General features: G+C 25.9%; 3 protein-coding genes across 7 annotated transcripts; 2 read left to right on the top strand and 1 right to left on the bottom strand.

Annotated features, from left to right (window-relative positions):
- Window positions 1-288: 288 nt before the first annotated feature.
- Window positions 289-4580, top strand: LOC126896324 (mitochondrial dicarboxylate carrier). Its single transcript, XM_050669006.1, has 7 exons — window positions 289-685; window positions 754-909; window positions 992-1158; window positions 2403-2610; window positions 2680-2760; window positions 3537-3593; window positions 3663-4580. Exons 1-7 carry the CDS (start codon window positions 584-586, stop codon window positions 3759-3761), a joined length of 870 nt encoding a protein of 289 aa, XP_050524963.1. The 5' UTR covers window positions 289-583; the 3' UTR covers window positions 3762-4580.
- A 1076-nt stretch (window positions 4581-5656) lies between these two features.
- Window positions 5657-21534, bottom strand: LOC126896299 (kinesin-like protein KIF19). Of its 5 annotated transcripts, none has more exons than XM_050668957.1 (13): window positions 21293-21533; window positions 20256-20324; window positions 12115-12225; window positions 11263-11460; window positions 10814-11158; window positions 10417-10658; window positions 8834-9058; window positions 8609-8772; window positions 8386-8534; window positions 8089-8302; window positions 7885-8014; window positions 5986-6081; window positions 5657-5888 (listed from the first exon to the last, which is right to left on the bottom strand). In XM_050668957.1, the coding sequence occupies exons 1-13, from the start codon at window positions 21407-21409 to the stop codon at window positions 5741-5743; spliced, it is 2208 nt and encodes a 735-aa protein (XP_050524914.1). In that variant the 5' UTR covers window positions 21410-21533; the 3' UTR covers window positions 5657-5740. The 5 variants fall into 5 exon arrangements, with proteins under 5 accessions (XP_050524914.1, XP_050524917.1, XP_050524916.1 ...); XM_050668960.1 differs by lacking the exon at window positions 21293-21533 and adding an exon at window positions 21040-21097; XM_050668959.1 differs by lacking the exon at window positions 21293-21533 and adding an exon at window positions 20447-20509.
- LOC126896336 (uncharacterized) lies at window positions 14986-15872 on the top strand. Its single transcript, XM_050669020.1, has 2 exons — window positions 14986-15127; window positions 15410-15872. The coding sequence occupies exons 1-2, from the start codon at window positions 15116-15118 to the stop codon at window positions 15728-15730; spliced, it is 333 nt and encodes a 110-aa protein (XP_050524977.1). The 5' UTR covers window positions 14986-15115; the 3' UTR covers window positions 15731-15872.
- Window positions 21535-22807: the final 1273 nt, after the last annotated feature.

Here is a 22807-nt window from a genome sequence, read left to right as displayed (position 1 = left end):
ATATAAAGAAGAGTATTTTAAGTTTTAATTTTTTGAAATTCTCAAGCTAAATTAAAAATTTTTAGTATTAAGGGCGGTCATTTTCCATAGGCCTAAAATTGCTGAGTACGTTAATATTCTCGCATGATACTTAATTAATCTATTGCATAAAATTCATTAAGTTGAGTTACAAGTATATTTTAAAGATGTGTTATCAGTAATTTGAATACTTGCAAATATCATTCTGTATGAATTATTTCTGAATATACTTTTTTCTTATCAACTTAATAACTTTAACCTTGTGCTATCAATATTCGCCCTTGATTCTACTCAACTCTTCCATTCAAAAATTCATTACCTCTAATAATTTATGAACTAATTAATGTTTATTGTTTTATCAAACTAGTTTGAACTCAGATGGGAGAGGTTGAAAATTTTATGTTCATTTATTTAAGAACATTTAGAACAACCTATGGATAATTTATGTATTATTTTTTTAAGTTGATACCTCAAATTTTTAATGTTCAGATCTTGCTTATTTTCTTAATTATTTTTTTAAACTTTTCTTATTGTTAAGATACTTTCAAAGTTTAATTAGTACAAAATGTCTACAAATGACAATAGTAAGAAACTGGCTAGGTGGTACTTTGGCGGCCTAGGATCTGCTGGTGCTGCATGTTGCACTCATCCACTAGACCTTCTTAAAGTAATATTACTGTTAGATACTTGATCTAATAAAATTGAAATTATTTATTTTATTTTTTTATTTTTTAGGTTCATCTTCAAACACAACAAGAAGGAAAATTATCTGTGAGCCGTTTAGCTATAAAAATAGTTAAGGAACAAGGTGTGTTTTCTTTATATACTGGAATTTCAGCTTCATTATGTCGTCAATTATCATATTCTACTGTACGATTTGGAATATATGAGGTTTGTTTTTAATTTTATTATTCTACAATTTTTTTTTTGTATTGAAATTTGTTTATTTAATATTCTATGTATTATTTTATAGGTTGGTAAACAGGCTATGACAAAACCTGGAGAAAATGTTTCATTTTATAAAACTGTTATTTTAGCTTCAGTAGCTGGAGCTGCTGGAGGTTTTGTTGGTACACCAGCTGATATGATTAATGTAAGAATGCAAAATGATGTTAAATTACCAGTGGATAGTCGGCGAAAGTAATTGTTTTTAAATTCAATTTTTGTTCATATATATTCCTTTAAAATAAAACAATAAAGTAAACAAAATGTTAAAATTTAATATATAGTTTTGTTAGCTCTGATAAAAATAGTATGAGGAGATGAAAAAAGTTATGAAAATTTTAATATAAAGACTGAAGAAGCATGGTTATGACTATTTATACCATTAGACATTTCTTTGCTAAACTTCTCTTGTTCATAACTTCTGAAGTGCTGGTTCAAAAATTGTTGACCCCTCATTTTCTTTTTAATTAGATTATTTCCTAATTTATAAGTTAGTTAATGTGTAAATTGCATTTTATAAGTATAAAGTTAACACCTCTATAATTTATAAGGAATTATGCTAAAAATTTATTTACAGCTGATAAATCAAGAAATATATTTAACTAAATAACTTTTTTTTCAATATTGTATCACCCTGAATACCTGTACATATATATAAATCAATCCTTTATTATCAAAATGATCTAGTAGACCTGTTGGATGAAAAATGATAGCAGTTTAAATTATAGTCGAGATGGTCTTGAACCATTTGCTTTATGAAAAAGCTTATGATTTTATACTGATTGGCGGTAAAGCAAATGGTCTTAGACCTTCTCTATGACAATTGATACTGTGTTGTTATTCTTTATCAAACAAGCAAATTAATAAACCCCCTATTTTTATTATTAAAATGGATTTACATAATAGGTATACAGACTTTCAAAAAAAAATTATCCTGTGGCTTATAGATACCATGCATTTATAAAACAGTGGTGCAGTTATGGTGCATGACTGCTGTGATCAAACTACAGCATAGTATACAAATATTTTCTAAAGCTTAAAATAGTTTTTTTTTAAATAAAATTGTTAATAAAAAATTTTGTTCAGAATAATGAAAATAAATAAATTTTAAGTAGCTTACAGTATTTATCATTTTATATTATACTATTTACAATTTTGTGTTAAGTTTATTTTTGAGCTATAAACATTTTTCTAAAATATCCTTATAAGGTGCTATATATTCTGATCATACTTGTAATGCTCATAGTTAAAGCATATTGTACTCCTAAATAAATGGTGTCAATAGTAGTTTTGTACCTTAATTTCTAAACTTTTCTTGTATCTTCTTCTTTTTCCTTGTCTTTATCCCAACTACTTTGGGTTGCCCATCCTTATTCTAAACTTCTCTTATATGAGGACATTTTTAGTAAATTCAATACAATTTATGTATACATTTTTAGTTATAAGCATGCATTTGATGGCTTCATAAGAGTTTGGAAAGAAGAAGGGTTTACTAGACTGTTTTCAGGTGCATCAACAGCAACAATGCGTGCAGTGCTAATGACTGTTGGTCAATTATCATTTTATGATCAAGTCAAACAAATGTTATTAGCAACTGGTTTCTTTGGTGATAACTCTACAACACATTTTTTGTCAAGTCTTACTGCAGTAAGTTAAATTATCAAAAATTGAATAAATGTAATACTCTATTATAATTTTTTTTTTTTTTTTTTGTAGGGTGCTGTTGCTACAACACTAACACAACCATTGGATGTTTTAAAAACACGTGCAATGAATGCTAAACCTGGAGAATTTTCGGTACATAGCAATTATAAATATTAGTTTTACATCAAAATTAATAATTTGGTTTAATTTTTAACTTAATGTACTAACTTTGCTTATTATTTTATGCAGTCAGAAATATATTTGTTTTATAATAATACATTTTGTTTTTAGAAGATCATTTTATATTTAGTATAGGATAATAGCAAGTGGGACAGCATTTTTTATGCTAACTTATTTTTGTAAAATTTTATTAGCTTAAAATAAAAATCCTAGTACAGTCAGGATCCAGTATAGTGAAATCAGCATAGTAAACACCAGTTTAAAATCTGACAGTGATTAACATCACAATTATGAAATTATTCAATGCGTTAGAAAATAGTTTTGTAAAATTTTTAGAGAAAGAATTACTTATTTTTCTGAATAAAACTTCAAGTTTCTTTTAATATATAATAGTATTAAAAAACAGTTTTTTATAAAAAAAAAAATTTTGGTTAGATTTTAATAAAAAATATTTTAAAATAAAAAAATTTTAAATTATTTTTGCTAATAAAAAAAAATTAGAATGTTTATTTTCAATTTTTGATAATAATACTTTAATTGAAAGTAATTCATGTTCTTTTGATGCATGATTGGCAATATTGGTTAAATAGTAGCTGCGTGCATTGGGATACATATAGTTAAAACAACAGATTCTCAATGCTAAAAATAATTAAATAAGATAAAATTTTCATAGTTTTATGTTGAAATTATTATTGGTAATTGGTTATAATAATAATAAAATTTTAACTATTTTTTTTTTCAATTTTCAGGGTATGCTTGATTTGGTAAAGTACACTGCAAAGCTAGGACCTATGGGGTTTTTCAAAGTAAGTTATTTTTAAAAATTAGCTATAGTAAACATGAAATATAATTATATTTATATACATATTTTTTAGGGCTATATTCCTGCTTTTGTTAGATTGGCCCCTCAGACAATATTAACTTTTGTATTTTTAGAACAACTTAGATTGAATTTTGGCTATCATAAAGTTTAATAGATGCCAGTAATTAATACTAGTCATATAAATTTAAATCAAAGAAAAATTGTGATGATAATTATTTTCATTTTATGTTGATTTGATATTTCTAATTGAAAATTAACTTATGTAACTGTCTTTGTATTCTTTAAATTGAAATATTTGGTTGCTTAAAGAATTGTATTAATAGTATTAATTTAAATGGTGAGTTTTAGACGCGGTTACTAGATTTATGTGGTTTTCATAGGAAATTGGTATTTTAACTAAATTTAACATATTGTTATAAAAAAGGTTTTTATAATAAAACTCATAAATTTATTCTTTTATAAAATGATCATTTATTTTCTTAATTTTTAACTACATTTTTTTGCTTAAAATATTACCAAAATCTTTAATTTCTCACTTCCTTTGACATTTAGTAAATTATTTTATAATTTGTTAACTTCTCATATAAGCATAACTTTATAAAAATTAGTATTTTTGAGATAGAAGATATTACTTTAAACTTTTTTTTTTTATTAAAACTTTTGTTATTAAATACTCAACAAATAGTCTATTTTTATGTATTTAAAGGTTCAATAACATTTTCTGTGCTCTCTAGTTTAACAAATAACAATGCTCTTGTAGTTTTATTAAATATCTTTTAAATTAATCATTGTCATCTTAATACACAGATTCTATTATATTTAAAAATAATCAACATTACTTTTAGGCTTATAATATGACATTTTACTATTACTAATTTTTAATTTATAATGTATAGAAAATACCATTCCATAACTTTTTTTTGTTGAAATATGATTTTTGTTAAATTTTTTTCCAAATTTATTGTTAACTATACCATACTAATTCAAATTTTACTAATTTTGTTGTTGATAATGTGCAATATTTAATTTGTTGATCAATAATAATTACCTTATACTAGAATTTTTGTTAACTTAATTAAAAGTTTAAAAATAATTGTTTAATTAATTTCTTTTGTTATTAAATGTTTACCAACATTTTGTTATGATTGTGGATTAATAAATAGTGTGAAAGTTATAAGTTTTTAATAAATCCTAATAACTAAAGATTTATCATAGTTAAACAATTATGAAAAATTATATAACCTATTATACAAAAAACAATGTTAACATAAATTGAATAAAATGTAAATTGTTTTTGCTCTGAGTATTTCTTTATATCTTAAACTTTGTTACTAATTTTCAAAAGATAACAATATTCTTAGTTATAAACACTTTGAAGTTCAATGACATTGAAGCATAATGGTTGATATTTAAATTAATCTTAGTTAATTAAAATTTATGTTTTTTTGTCTACCATTATTCCTCTGCTATTCAAACTAATTTTAAAATGTTCAATATGCTAATATCCATTTTATTTAGTAATATTTATAGTTTTATATGAAAAAGTAGGTAATATTAATTTAAATATCATTAATTATTTATAATATTATTTACTTAAATTATATTACTAAGAATTTAACACCCTATAATAATTATTTTTAGCTATAACTATTCAGGTGATTTGTTATCTTTTATTTATTTAAGATACTTATTTTATCATTAAATGTTCTTAGTGTATTGAAGAAATAATTTATAAAACTTATACATAATATTTTTAAGCTATAAAGGTAGGCCTTTTTTTCTTCAATTAAAAATTATCTTCAAATTGTAAATATTTGATTGATGAAATCACACTTTTGAGTATTCTGAGGAAATTTACCTCTCTCTTCTCTCAATATCCTACCAAATCCCTTAAAAAATTATTAAAATAACATGTACATTTATGAAGAAATATGATTTATAGAGGTAAGAACTTAAGTTTGATTAACCAAATATTTTGTTCAAATTGCATCTATAAAATCATATAAATTTATAACAAATGTTTGTTAAAAATAAACTTACAAATGATTGAACAGTTAAAAACTAAATAGTTGATTATTTATTAATTTTATTTATTTTAAATATAATATGCATATAATTATTATATGGTTTTTAACGAAAACGAGCAGAAATGGGAGGAAATAACACAGATGCCGGAACTGGAGATGGCCCTTCTTCTCTAGTATACGATGCTTGTTGACTTATTGGAGGTAAATTTTTTGTCGACTTGTCCCAATCCAATTCGTCTATACTTTCATTACTAAAGAACAAAAAACCATGTGACATATCTTTTAATTGTGATTTTAATGTCAACAGAAGACAATTAGAAAATAAAGCTTTATAGAAAAATGGAATACCTTGACATAGTCTCTATTTTCGATTCTGGTGTTATAGAATTTGGTACATAATGATCATTAGATTTGCTTTTGTCTTTCAGACTTGTGTTTTCTAATCTATTTTTTTTTATTATTAATAATAATTTTCTATAACAACTCTTGTAACAACAAATGTCAATTTTTGTTGTTACAAAAATATTTTAAATTTACAATATGTTTAGAAACGTCAATCAAAGAACAAGTATCTAGTAGCATCAGTTAAGTATACAGAAATTTATTTCAGGAGAGAGAAGCTTAATATTGTTTACTCATTTAATAGTTAATTAAAAATAAATAATATTTAAATAATAAATCAAGATTTTGATGTCGAGGCTCAAAATGAAATCTGCTTTTATCATTCTCACAGATTAATTTTTTTTGTATATTAAGGCTTTAAAATACTGGCTAAAATTCAATTTACTACTCCTTTCAAGAATTAAATTTTTTTTTAATCCATTTGTTTTTTCCTAGATTTTGAATATAATGTTTTCTTTTGCGGAAACATTTGTTGAAAAAATATGACAAGCTTTCAAATTTAGTAATTTGCTAAATATTAAATCACAGTTTCAGAGTAAATTCCAGTACTTATGATTGTTTGTAAAATACTATACGAGACAGTAGTAGCAATATGAGCGAGTTCGATCCTATTCTAAAATTTATAAATTAATGCGAGTTTTATGATAAGAGATTAAGTTATTGGGCTTCTCTTAAGAGTAGTTGGTTCCATTCTGGACTATTTCTGACAAAATATCTTTCGCAGTCATTGACAAGAGAGGTTATTGATCTTTTTTATTAATCAATTAAAAACATATTAGTGTATTAAACACTGAAAATAATTGTTACAAGTGTCATTGCTTTAATTATGTATTAAATATTTTTATTATCAAAGGAGTTATATGACCATAAGCAAAATTACGGCTTGTACCTATTTAATATTTAAGATCTTTTTCAGTAAATAAGCGTAAACCCAACCATCGGTTCGACAGGAATAATGTCACAAAATTGTTGAAATTGAACATGAAAATGTAAGAATTTTACATAAGCCATAATAAAAAGGAAAAAATCCTAAAAAGTAGAAGATAGCGTGTAGAATTTCTTACTGGTTTAATAACCAAAGATGGACAAGTTAAAAGTGCAAGGAAAATTTAAAAATCGATTTTTAACTTTTAAAACTGAATAGGAAGAAAATAATAATGATAACAAATATTTTTATTTTGTTTTGTACATTTTGGTGTTGGTTGCACTGTTTTATCCTTAAAATTAATAATTAAAAAAAATCACATTCATTTTTGAAAAAATTCAGAAAATTATAAGAAACAATTATTTATTATTAGATAAATATAATTAAAAAAAAATTGATCACTAGCGGCTAATTAATTGAATGAAATTAAAAATTTAAAAAATAAAAAAATATTAAACTCAAAAAACCATAAAAAATTACTGAAAAGTCTCTTCTCCAACAGATTGATTATGTTCTATTAGTTTTACTAGAATACGTCAAAAAAAAAGTTAAGAACTTGATCTAATTTTTATCTAGGTCTTACGTAAAGGTCTAGTTAAGGTATATGCCTATGCATATAACCTTGTTTAAAAAAGTCACTGATACTTAACACGCAATCTGTAGAGTGGACTAACCATGTCTATCTTTAAGGATAATATATGTTTTATTTCAACATGAATACTTCATTTACATATTTCGTTTTTAAATGTCTCTGGATTCAACTCTTTTATAAATTAATGAAAGTATGTGGCTTAGTAAAAAGAAAAATTGTCGAAGTAACATTCTAATAGTGACAGGATAGTTCTTTTGTCGTATTGACGTATTTTCACGAGAACGCTAACACAGAGGCTTCTTATTAATAGTGGTCTATAAATGCTAACCTTTTATTAACCGAATGTATAGTAGACAAAGGTATTGTGTTGACATCAGCATTATACGAATTAGAATGTATTTCTTGCTGGTAAGATCTGTAAAGTTCTTTCAAATCCATAGGTAAGGGAATGTTTTGACCTAAAAATTATAATTATCTATGCTATTTTTAATAATTTTCAATAATTATTAAAATTTTCAAATATAGTTTTTACCTTCAATAATTTGTCTCTGTTTAGTTATGATATCATCAGTGATTCGTTGTTGTTTTTGCATTTTGTATAATAAATCTCCTCTTCTTCGTAATTCATATGACTCGACTAATCGCTCTCCTTGCAAAGCCATTTTATCAGCTTCCAATTCATGTACTCTGCAAATTAACGAAAGCAGCTCTCTTTCCGTTTCCGAATCAAGTCGTTTAGGTAAATTCTAAGAATAAATTAACTTATAATTCTTAAATCCAACTAACAACTTACTAGTATGAGTTATAAATTAGTTCCAGAAGAACTTACATTTTCTAAAGCAACTGCTTGTTGTCGTACTGCATCAAGTTCAGTTACAGTTTTTGATCTTAGAGATACATACCTTTCTTGTTCGTGTTCTATATAACTAAGATCTGACCATGCTTGATGCATATTTTGTTGTTCATTATCTGAATAATCTAAAATAAAAATTTTTGTTTGTCAAATGATTTTTTAATTTAATACATTTATGTCTAAACAAATTGAAACGAACGTGCTGTACTACTTGAAGTTCTAGTACCCGGTCTGCGATGGTCACTCATTCTCCGGCAGTACAGCTTATTGTTTCTTGATTCCCATTGACTGATAATTTGATGTTGCCTTTCAGCTTCCACGCCCAATGATAGTAAATGACCATCAATGTCCATTAGTTTACGTCTAAAATATTTTAATAATCATTTACTTAACGATGCAATTTTTATAAGACTATTATACTCACCTCAATTTCATTTGTTCGCGAAATGTGCTAACTATTTGATCTCGAATTCTATTTACAGGTGTATCACATGAATGACCGATCGATGATTTAACTCTGCCTTCATCCAACTTAGTTCTCAGTCTTGTTATCTCGTTACGCAGATCAGCTATAACTGACCTATATTGATTTACTTGAAAAGAAACGTTTAATACATTTCGTTCTACTTTATGAGAAATTCCATTTGCCCTGTAATTATTTTTGCGAGATTTTAGAAATACTTAATAATAATTGGAATATCACTTGATTGACACATTTTTTTAGACAAGAATAAGGGTAAATAATATTTATTTTTTTAATTTAAATAGATAAAACAGTAAAAATTCAAAGTTTGCAAAGAACCATATTTTAGGGTTGCATAAATATTATTTTGAAATAGCAAAGTCTTTTCTTTTTTCTACCTTTTAATGAATGCTTATATATTTAAATTGATATGATTTTCACTTTTGAAGCAATTAACGTACTTTTGTGTCTTTTAGCTTCGATGCGAAGCTGAGAAGGTATTGGTTTTACTAAGATGTGTTTATTATTATTTTTTTTTTTGTGTATGTTACCACTTTTTCTCAGCTCTCACTGAACGGATTTCTTTTAACGATACGCCAAAAGATCACAAATCGTATCTAGTCGAAGACATTACCCTCAAAAATTGAAAAAATTTCCCTCGTTCCCCGTAAATGGTGAAAACCTTCAAAAAAATTACAAATTTAAAAATCGCTAATTTTCGAAATTTTTCAATTTTTTTTACTAAAAAATGCCGTAACTTTTTCAAAAATAAACATATCAATATAATTTTTATTTTATAGATGCTTGATGTCTTTATCTATCATTTGGTATATATTTTTTTGTAAATCTGACACTTAACCTGCCCACAGGAGGAGATTTAAAATGACAACTTTTTTACAAAAAATTAACTTTTGAAAATGTTCCGGAAGGTCTGAAACTTTTATATATATCTTAAATTAAAGGTAATGTAATATACTTTAATTTGAAAAAAAAAATTTGACCCCTGGACTTATCTTCGTGGTGAAAATGGCTAATGAATGCTATTTTTGTGTGAAATTTCTTGATTTTATATTTTACATTTTTTACTTTAAAAGGCTATAACTTTTAAAAAAATGTATAGATCAACACAATTTTTTTATGAGAAATAATATCTTTTTCATTCGACATACTTTATCTTAATCAGGATATTAATAAAGAACTAGCAGATCATGTAGCTTTTGGAATAATACACCAATTTTTTAAAATTAAACACTATCTAAAAATTTGCATGGAAGCGTTTTTTTTTATAGTGATTTTAATCACTGTCAGATATCATTATACTTGATCCAACTATGCCACGTCACCACTGTGCCGTGACCCCCCTGTGCTGGGTTTTTTTTATTGATTTTTACCTAAATAGTAGGTTTAGCGCTGTCAATGAGCATGCTTAACTATTTTAGCTTTGCTGGATTAGTAAGTTAAATTAAATGTAAAGTATTTATATTAAAATTCGCTTACGAATGAAACTTCATTGTGGTTATTAAATAACATTAATTTTGTCTAACCTTGCTGCATAGATTAATGTATTTCGTGTTTCATCCTTATGGATTGTAGCAGGATTAACATGAGCAATCATTACCGTTCGACAATTACCACTTAAAGATTCTCGTAACAATCTTGTGAGTTTACTATCTCGATAGTTCACAAATCTTGGATTTGTTCCTCCACTTAAAGCGTTTATACAGTTTCCAAGAGCTAACAGAGATCTATTAATGTGCGCTCCTTCTTTGAGACGTTTTCCACGATTCTATAGTTAAATTAATTTTTTTTATACTTTATTACAATATTGATTTAAAAATATTGTCGTTGATAAGTTAAATAGTCTACCAATAGATAGACATTTAAATATAGATTTTATTAGACTATAGATAAACATATCTTATAAGATATGTTTTTGTTTACCTTTGTATGACTTGCTCTTTCTGAACCAGCCAAATCTATCATGAATAACCGGCCTTGTCGTACTGCTGTTGATGCTCTGGATGACTTACTAACCGTGACGCTAAGTAAAGCGTGACTTCTGGAAGACGTTTTATTAGCCCCTGTGGGTTCTACTGTTCTTTGTCGGTTTCCTTGATTTAGTAACTCCATAACTTCGTCAACAGTAACAACTATGACTTCAGAAAGACCAGCAACTTGAATATTTCGATTTCGGGACGAATCTTCACGAAGTTCTAAGAATCCAGAAGATGGGTTTAAAAGGTCTCGAATATTTTCGTTGTATATTTCCAAGTATGATAACTTGACCTATCCATTAGACACATTAATTAAAACTCATTCTTAAGTAAGTTATACTATGAAAGATGTTTGAATTTAAATTATTCATTTATAATAAATAACATATTACTCACCGTATACCGACAAGAATTTTTGGCAACTGTATCGAATAAATCACTAATAGCTCTAACCATAATTCCAGTTTCTCCACCATGACCGACCATCGTATGTGTTTTTCCACTTCCCGTTGCTCCGTATGCAAATACTGTAGCATTGTACCCAACAAGTATATCTTGAACTAAACTTTTAGTTGTTTTTTCGTACAATTCATCCTAAAACAACATTATAAATAACATTTCGTTTTTTATTTAATCTATTTTCAAATTTAACATGGTAAAGTATATTAATGAGCTAATGGCGGATACTTATGTCATTTTTCAGATAGATGGTTATCTTGTTCTAATTTGGTGAATTTAGTATAATATTGCAAATTAAGCGTCCAGAATATTTTAGTGTAAAAAATTAAAAATGATGTATGTAATTAAGTACAAAGAATAAAAATGCAATACCTTGAAATTTTGAAATTTACAATGTTACAGCGAAATTTATTGTGATACATGACTAGATTAAGATAAAGATGTAGAGATCATATTTTTTATGAATCTAGAGGTTACCTTTTACTGCGTCAACCAACGATACTCCGACGGGAACTCCCGTTTTCATCCTCCTGGGAGGACTCAGTTAAAATCAAGAAATGTGTTTTGACGTTGAATATTATTAACAAATTCGTTCATTTGTACCCACGACTAGACAAAAATGACGTACAAAAAAATTATGTTGAAGGTTTTTATTACCCCACTGAAAANGGCGATATTTATAAAAAAATTATGTTGAAGGTTTTTATTACCCCACTGAAAATTTGATCATTTTCTACGTGCTTTTTTATAATTTTTAATATTTTAACTAAGTATTATTACAATACATACTTGAGTAGAATCTTCCCCGAAGACTACATCAAACATATAACGTTTTTGACCTGCACGTTTTTGTCGAAGTACATCTTCTTTTTCCTTATCTGTTTCTTCGACCACAATTTTCTATAAAAAAATAAAAAAACAATATCAATAAAACAGTTTAAAAAAAAGTTAATTACTATTGATAGAATGTAAGATACACGATTCTATACTATTATGAGTTAAAATTTTTATAAATAATAAATACGCATAATATTATACTCAGTTGACTAAATGTTGTGTAGAGCAGGGTTCTTAAAAACACGATTAAAAAAAACCTGTTTAAAACCTAAGTAAACAGTTGAAACGCTTAAAATGTCATATAAGTTCAATTCAAATTTAAAAATTTTTGTTGCAAAGAATAAAGATTGCCAAAAATGTGCCCAATTTACATTTGCACATTACACAAATGAGCAGTTAAATAAATCGGTGCGGGCCTAATATACTAATATAATATAATTAAGTATTTTCAAAAAATACATCCTTTGATATGTTAACTTTATTGAGTACATTTTAAGTTGTTAAATCAAAAAGATTGTTTTTGTTTTTTAATATAGTTATTCTCGGTATTTACCATTTATCATAATTTCTCTATTTCATTTGAAATTTTTCTTTCAAACAATAAACTAAATTTTGGTTATTGATGTGTTGAAAAATTGTCATTTTTGATTATTATTTTTACATACTCAAATGTGAAGTATTGTGTGTCTTTTCTTTATGCATGATTATATCTTAGGACAAAATGTATTCAACACCATAGCCAAACAAACAATTACCACGTGGGTGGAATACAGTATATAGATAGAAAAGACATTGAAGCTGTTGAAGGTGAATTATCTTTTAATGAAATTTCATAGCTTTGAAATTGGTTATTGAGTCATAATGTCTTATCTTAAATCGGAACATGAGTTATTCTATAGATAGTATTCTTATATACACCTGTAGTTCATTTATTAAAAAAAATATTAAATTAATTAACTATTATATTTTGGTCATTTCAAATTAATGATAAATAAATATAACTTGATTTTTTTTTATAATTTAATGTAAATAAATAATAACTATTTCCTATTTTAAATATATATCAATTAAAATTCATTGTTTAAACATTAACCAAAGAATCTTTTTCATTATGCCAGTAAAAAAAATGAATACTATACTTTTATTATAGGGAGTTAAATTGATTATCTTATTTCAAATTTTTAAATTGATATTGCTGTAAAAATATTTAACAATAATTATATAATAATATGTCAAGGGCTGTATAAAATTATCTTTATTGATATTATTAGTGTAATTATAAATGCTATTTATGTTGAACGGCTTTAAAGCAATTGGATTGCATATTTATGTACGTGATTGTGTTTTTTAAAATGGGACAGTGATAACAATCGTTACATATTTTAAATTTTAATCACGTAGTAACTATTTTTTTATTTAAATGAGCAACAAAAGTAATCATTCTTAATAAATAACTATTTATTAATTATTGGTAAAAATTTCATGCACCAAAATTTTTTAAGTTTGAAAAACACTGAAATGCAATGAATATGGAACTCTGAATTGTAATAATTTTTTAATTCAACATTAAACTTAACTAAATTATCACGCAAAACATAAATTGAGTTTATTTCTTTATTTTTAACATTATAAACCTAAATTAGACAGTCTATCTATTTCAGTCAATACGCGTTATGCCTCAGTACTTAGATACTAAATTCAATCCCGTTGTGCTAAGTAGGTTTTCCCATCATCCCATGACGATAACACGAGTAATAACTTTTAAAGAAAGCATTAAATGTAAATGAATAAATTGGACGTCCATAAATTAAATAGGTTTTTCAAAGGTAAATAAGTTTATTTTATTTTCCTATTGGTAGTATTAAAAATGTAGAAATAAGTCAACTTTTTTAATAAGATATTAATAGATAAATGTTGTATTTGTGAACCAGTATCTTAGAAGCAAATTTTGAACACTTAATTAATGGAGATTCTAAAATTTCAAGAAATATTGAAATTTGGAAAAATTAAAAAATACATTTACATAATGGAATACTCAATTTCACTGGACTATTGTATTGTTAATCAATACACTCTTAAAGTAAATAAAACTTTTTTTTTTGTAAAAATTTATTGATTTTGTTTGTTTACTCATTGCAGTTAGTACCGCTAGTATTGGCATTATTTTTAGAGATTCATCTCACCCTGTTAGGCAGGGTTGAAGCCTTATCATCTTTATAAGTTGAATACTAGTGTTATTAATATTAAACAATTTATATTAATTAATATATTTTTCAATTATTTACAGTTTTTATGTTTGAAAAAAACTGTTTTTTTTTTAAATTCTCGAAAATATTCAGTTTTTTTTTATCTTTTTTTACAACTTAAAATCGATATGATCTTATTTTACTTTAAATTTAAAAAAAAATTGTAAAAATATATCGTTAATAGTTCATATTTGAACTTCTTGGGTTTAGTGTGCATTGATTTTTTGTCTCTTTTAGTTTTATTAGTTCATTATTTAATTAATAAAGATAAAATTATTATAAGTACCCAAATATATAAAAATTTCATAATTTTTCAAATTTTGATGAATTTTTATTTCATTACATAAATATTAAATAATATGATTGATTCAAATTGAGAAAGAAAAGGGTAACACATGAAGATATTAATCCGATATTTCTTCAAGAAATAGACTTTTTTTTTTGGCAATAGTATTAATTGTGTATGAATATTGTCCCGTATCATAAGTTATCAAATTATAACTGCTGCCTACTGTTTTGGCATATGTTACCTATGGTGTAACAATTGATATAATTGGCGTAGAATAACAATTGGGCGTTGCATGGTCACGTTTCCAGTATATATAAAAGACTACTAAGTCAACAGAATATATCACTCATCTTATTTTCATTTATATGATTAATAATTCTTTCATTCGCTAAAGACTTCAAAAGACCAACAAGTCAACATGAAATTTCAAGTAAGTATTCAATTTTGTAACTCATTACCTAAATTTAGTTAGATTAATAACTATTTCAGTAGAAATTGGATATTGATTATACTTTTAGAACTAGTAAATAATGTAACTGCAAGCACCTAAGACCTAAAAGTTTTCCTCACTCACATAAATGAATATTAATTTGTATAGTACTTGTCAAATTCGAAAAGCTAAACTTTTCTGGCTCTTTTTAATTTTCGCCAGTGAATGTATAAAAATAAAAACGTATTTTTATTTACTAATTGTTCTTTTTTAACATTTTAGATTTCTTTCGTTTTACTCGCTGTGGCTATGTGCTTTGCTACTGCTGCTGCCGAAGAAGCAAAACAATCTTCTACTCAACCAGCTGCCGCCGCCACTGACCGAAGCAAACGTGGACTTCTAGCTACTCCATTGGTAGCATCCCCTTACGCTCTATCTACCCCATATGCAGCTTCTTATGTTGCTGCTCCATATGCTGCTGCTCCATACGCTGCTGCTCCCTACGCTGTAGCTGCTCCCTATGCTGCACCATATGTTTCATCATATAACGCATACCCATACGTAGCAAGAACTTTTGCGTCACCATACGCATACTACCCATGAAATATTCTTCTGACACTCATCAAGACAATAATGTTAATCTACTTAAGTTATTATGGTACAACTGGTTATCTTTTTTTTAAAACAATTTCATAATGTATTATTATAAACTTTGTACTTTCATGAATAAATTTTCAAGTCAATATTTTCTGCATTTTTTTTTTGTTTTCTTACTTCTTAGAATCACTTTTTATAATTAGGTATACTACTACTGTAAATGAAATTTTTATATAATCAAATGATTTCCAATAATTATGCAATATATTTTAACAATTCCAAGTCTTAAAAATAAACCGCAATATCGATAATATACCTTTGAAATAGTTTTAGCGTTAAACTATAAATAGTATGATTGAAAATTGACATATTTTATATAAAATTATTAATATTGTTGATCATATTAAGATAATAGCTATATTTTCAACATATTGAATGAAAATTAAATGATGTTGTAAATTATAAGTATACGTACCTGAAAATTATTTTTGTTAAAATATTAGTTTTGGACTATTAACAACAAAATTCGATATTTTTATAAAACAATGAGTAATTTTAAACAATATTTTATTTTATCTAGTCAGCAATATAATATGAACATAGGAAGAATTTTAATAAAAAGGTATTTGGCGCAATTATTATTATTTTCTTAATATAGTGTTCTATGATTAACACTAAAATAAATCTTAAGAGGTCACTGAGTTACTTTTGATCTTGATAAGAAATAATGATTCTTTAACTTGACCACAAATGTTAAAATACCTCATAAAAATGGATTTAGGTCAACGCCATTGTGTAAAGTCGCGTGTCTTGGTTAAATTTAGCATCGCAAAGGTACGAAAAATTTGCATACAACTAAGTCGTGAATTACTTTTGACCAGTACAACCTATTCTTCTAAAATATATGCATTTTTATGTAATATAGTTGAAAAAGTCAAAAGATGATAATATAATCTACTAGGAATCAGCCGTTCATTCTAAATTTTATGGTTGCACAGTTCGAAGAAAATGCAGCACGAAGCGACATATCAGCATAATAGCCTGTTTTGTAGTATTATAAATTTAAAAAAGAACGTATAAAGTTTCTATATTTTTAATAATTATATACATTTATATTATATTATATATTTTATACAGGTAATTGAGGCGTGGTGAGGCGCAGTTGATCATTCTGTAGTCGCCTAAGCGCTGATATTCAGTTGCGCTGTTTGTACTGTCACTCGGGTGGGTGACCATATGGAAACTTTAACAATAATACATATCTTACCCCCTTTTCTGGTTTACTCGGTCATAATGAGGTTTTGTCAGCTCAACAGCTGATGTAAAAATCTTGTCGAATCACTGTAAAGTAGAGCCGACCTCAAATAGTTGGCAGAGAGGCTAATATTGAGATACTATTGATGATTATGATGATTGTATACGGGTAATATAATTGGCCACTATGTTCACTTTAGTCATAGTACTGGGATTAAAATGAACAAAATTGTTTAAAGGCAAAACAGAAAAATTTTTATAAGTATTTATGACAAAATTGATCTTTTATTTCCAATTTCGCGATTTACCTAGTTATTGAACTCTAAGCTTACTATCCAGAATATTTTAGAAATAAATTGATGCTAATGTCATGTCCACATATTAATTTCGTAGAGAAGGGAGAAGGTGCGAATCCTATGGATACGATATTGACAGTTGTACAAAAATCTCCTGATAATTTATTTTTGAAAGTAAAAATGGATAGAATACAATATCTTATTTTATATAAATATCAATATTTATTTTGAGAGAGGGACACAGATACACGTGGACTCACAATTAAAGAAATAAAATAAGGAGATTGACAAAAATGGTTCTTAAACATATTGACGACAATATATAGCAATTTTTTTGTAATCTTCTCATTATAAAATTCTGTATACATTCTAGATAAATATAAATATCAGAGAATACAGAAACAAGCCTATTACAATATTATCTATTAAAATTTTCAAAGAATTAAATATTATTTAAGAACACAAAAAATGTTATGTTTACGAAATCTTCAAATAAACCAGCTACAAAAAAAAAAAAATAGAATTTCGTTGTAAATAAAATATATCAAGTCAAAATTCGAAAAAAGATAGCTACTAAAAATATAATTACGGCGAAATTATGTATCGATTATCTGTATTATTTAACCTTGAATATCGAGGAACAAACAACTATTTTATATCAAAACGCAACCCCAATTAGGATTATCAATATTATTATCGAGTGTTTAATATGAATTAATTTTTATGTAAATGTTTAACAGTATAAATAATACTCAATGAGATATTAATAAAATTACAAAAATGTTTACAAAATTATTATTGATTTAACTATAATAATTCTATGTCGTATACTTTTTTGTATATTTAAACGAACTTTTGGCTTTATCGCAATAAGTAGAGTATTTAATTCCACAATGCAACAATAGATACATTTCGAAAAAAGCATACTTTCATTCAAGTAAAAGTCAATTTATTTCCCTATAAAATAGTAGTTTTTGATAGATATATGTAAAATTTATTGCTCTCTGATAAATTGTTTTTTATTAAGTTTTAAAACTTAATTTAAGATAATTTTAAACTAAAAGTTTATTGCAACGGTCAATAAGTATTTCATAAACGTATTAAGAATAATTTTATACAACATTTTCTTAGCTTCTATCCCAACAATTTAGGGTCAGTTCTATCTTATAATGATTTGACAGGAAATTTACGAATTTTTATCGACCTGACACAACTTTATTATGACTAAGAAAACTAGAAAGGTGAACAAGGTGCATGTTACTGTTAAAGGTTCTTTGTGGTTATCCATCCAGATATACAGCGCAGCTGAACATCAGCATTAAGGAGACGACTGATTGATCCACTACGCTACACCACACCCCTAGGAATAATATTATACCTACTATTGAACTTCTTTATTTATATAGTAATTAATTATTATTAATATTATTTTAATCTATGCAAATATAGTTTTATAACTGTATTTATTTTATATAACAAATATAGTTTATAAAAATACAGTTTTGATTCAGAATTAAAAAATTGTAATAATGACTCGTTCTATTTATTAAATAATAATAAAGTTTTAAACAGTGAAGTTTTCAAGGTTTTGTCTTGGAGGAAGACATACAAAGCATTAAAAAAAAAAAACAATTTTTTACTAGCCCTCGAAAATTAATCTTTACCGCATATTTATTTTTATCATGGGGAGGAACTAATCTTCCATAACCTTCCATGAGAACGCTCTTCGCTTAAAAATAATTTTGTTTTCAATTTTAGTGCCTTAGAAACATACGAGTGGAATATTAAAAAATTTGAAGATATCATTTTTTTTTCTTATGAAAAATGTACATAACATGTAAACATTCACACACATGCCGCCATCAGTAGAATAGTATTTGAATTGGAGTGCTTATGTTTCAAAGGTCAAAAAAATTTTTTTTGAAATATCGTATAAAGAGTATAACTTTTATAATTTAACTTTAGAAAATGTTCTGAAAATACTCCAAATTTTACGAATACGTTACATACTATATGTTTAAAAAAATGTTGTACTGACAACTTTTTTTCTATATTTATACGGCCCCAGAAATTAAACAAAAAAATGTGTTATTCTGTAAAAAATCACCGTTTTTTGTGTAGTTATAATTTTTTACTTTTTTTTTCAATTATTTATTCCTACACTTAAGGTCAAACAGTACAGACACATAAATGAGATAGTTAAGTATTCCAATTTAACTGCTCCTTTACAAAAAAATAACAATAATAAGAATTATATAAGTATTTTCAGGAAAAATGTTTGCAGCAGTTATTGTCCATTCAAAATGTATATTAATAAGAAAGAGCTTCCCTTTTTTAAAAATAAATATTAAGCTATCAATGGCTTATTAAAAATTACAATTTCAATTCCATAACTAAAATTATAATTAACTAATGAGAGTCAGAATAATCAAAACCTTTTTTTTATTAATTGAATTATTTTTCGTTTTACGAGGAATAAACCTCTTTAATCCTCCGAACATTAAACCACAGTTAAATAACATTACTAGCATTAAGTTTCCAATCCTATTAATAAAAATTTATACTGGCTAGTTATGTGTTTGGAATAACTGAATTAAATTTATTAATGCATATAAATCATAAAACTTGTAATCAGGATAAAGTTTTGATGTTGTTTTTTAATGAATCTGAAAATTGTTTCTAAAAATTAAACACTATTTAAAGATTTGCAACGAAGCGTTTTTTATGAAAGTAATTTCAATTATTGTCAGATAGCATCTATACTTGTCCTAATTTTGCCACGTTTTCATTATGCTAGGTTTTTGGTTGTCTGTGCTAAATGCTGTTCCTGAGTATATAACAACAATTAAAAGCGAAAAGCAACCAACAATTGTTTAACAAGCTAATGATATAATAATATCATATTCCAATTGTAATGCACAATTATTGTTTTCAGAGACTTTAAAGGCATTTTGTAATTTTTTTTTTATCTTATCGCTTACCTTAGAATCTATCACATATAGGCATCTATCCATTTCATTCTTTGGCAATGGTCGTATTCTTACAGCTACCTGAAACAGTAATTATTATTTGTTTATAAGTTGACTTGAATAATCAACACAAAAGTAAGAATAATTTTTGTTTTGCTATCTACTTGATATCTTCATAAAAATTCAAGAAGTTAAAGTTATACCTTAAAGTAAATCTTTCAACTTTTATAGTTCGTTTAAGACTATTTAAAAATTACTAACTATATTTATGCTAATAAAGAGATACCTAAAAGGAACTTGATTCTTTCCATTAAAACGTATTATGACGTAAAATATTATCTCTTTTTAAATTAATTTTTTTCTTATTAAACCTAGTTAAAAAGATAAAAGTAAGAGGTTAATCCAAAAAAAAATTGATTTGCTCTAATTTATTGCTTTTACAAATCTGACTCAATTTAAATAATTAATAATAATCAGTAAATTTGTTGTTTGTAAAATATAAAATATAAAGAGTGTGTCAGATCTAATTGATAACGCTAATAACTTTTGATACAATTATTTTTTTGTTGAAATTTATTTACTACAATCAATATTATGTCATGTACTTGTATCCTAAATTTACTTTTGGAAATCATAAGAGTTACAAATGAACATTCTTAAATGAGTTTATGATTTTTAAAATGTTATCAAAGAAAAACAACCATACATTTTTATAACTTTAAGTGGAACACTTTATAACATGAGTTTTAAATATATTTTTGGGTGCTTTTATTGTTGTAATAAAAAAAAAAATTACTTGCTATCTTTATTAAACGCTTTGAATTAGTTAAAATTTCTCAGCTTAAATTTAGTATATATTTCCGATTTTATTTTCAATACGGACGTTTAAAAAAAGCATCTTTGAAGTATCCAAACACTTAATTTATCAGTCATTGAAACTTATATTTACTTAAGTTCAGAATTTCGACAATCTTGTGCTTTTTTATTTACTAAATTACAAATAACATGGATATAAATCATTTTAATTTTCTATTTTCTTTAGCATTTACCATGAGTTTTTCTTCGAGAGCTGTTGACTCTTCACCAGGGTAATCCGGTATGGAAGACATGTTATTTGGACTATTGTACGCTGTCATGTCAAAGTTGGGATTGAGGTATGGTGACATACTTTGATGAGTTTTGAACGAACTTTGTTCTGGAATTTAAGTGTTTTGGCAATGGCGACAGCGGCCAGTGAACAGACATCGGCCTTTCATCAATCGACTTAAACACTCAACGTCGGTGTCCGAACTATTGAAAAGCAAAAGTCGCCGTATATATTCGCCATCTGGTAGCCACTGGCAACTGCGCGTAAAACACACAAAAATATTATATTCTTTTAATATTATTACGTATATTTTATTTATCCATAAGTCATTCAACCTTAAGACTATGCTATCGTTATTGAAATGTTCTATCAAATTGACGAATGGTTTGCATTATTTATGAATGTTTTCGTCAATATTTTTTTTTAACTATATTGTTCTGCGCATATTTGGGAAAATACACGCAAAAGGCTTTATTATAAGGGAGTGCATTGATATTGTAAATTAATTGTCAAAAAGGTCATCTAAAAACTTAGTATTACTTAACGTATAAAATTACATTGCAAAAGTTGAAGTTTCTACAATTTAAAAATAAATATTACTTAAAAGTTCATTGACATTAATGAACTTCAAAACCTAAAACATAATTTACATTAATATTTTTATATTCAGATTTTTAATGAAACGGATAAAAATGTAATATATTAAGATAGAATGTAAGATAACAAAGATATTAAGTTTTCATGAAGTAATCATAATCTAATTAGTTAAATATAAAAACATTAATGTATTTTTTAATTTTATTATATGATGCCGAATTTTCGTGGTAGTTTTATCAAACTCGGATTAAGGGGAGTCATGGGCTCCCGGACTCTGAATTATAGAGACTTACAAAGAAAAATATTATAGTCTTTTATACCGCCTAATTGATAAATAAAACTGAAAATATATTCAAAGTCATAGTTTAATATTTACATTGTTTAAAGAACTTTGTTTACACTTTTTATAAAAAAACTTTCATTCGGGCCCATTAAAAAATCATACCCAAATTGGTATATTCCAGATCGGGTTTTATTGGGATTTACCCATAGTAATAGTGTCGTGACGTGAAATTATTCTAGAGCCACGCACACAAAATCACATGATGACTGACGACTAACTAACGTACTACGTCCGTACACATATTTTCCTTTTTTTTTTTTTTAAGAATTTTTAAACAATTAATTTTATAATATACATATATAATATAGGCTCTTGAAGGTAAGGTATTATAAATAAGTAAAAGTAAGACAGAGTATATAGAGTACGAGTTTGATAAAGGAGAACACAAGGTAAATGAAACGAAGAAATCAGTGACAATATGCGAGGACGTGATAGAAAAGATAGAAAGATTTAAGTATTTAGTATCAGTTGTGCAAAGGACGATTATGTGTTGACGAGGATGTAAGACACACGCGATTAAATGAGGGTGGAATGAAA

This window comes from Daktulosphaira vitifoliae, unplaced genomic scaffold (assembly GCF_025091365.1).
Source record: "Daktulosphaira vitifoliae isolate Bord-2020 unplaced genomic scaffold, ASM2509136v1 Scaffold_1, whole genome shotgun sequence".
Classification (NCBI taxonomy): Eukaryota; Metazoa; Arthropoda; class Insecta; order Hemiptera; family Phylloxeridae; genus Daktulosphaira; species Daktulosphaira vitifoliae.
This window is presented reverse-complemented; position numbering and strand designations above follow the sequence as displayed.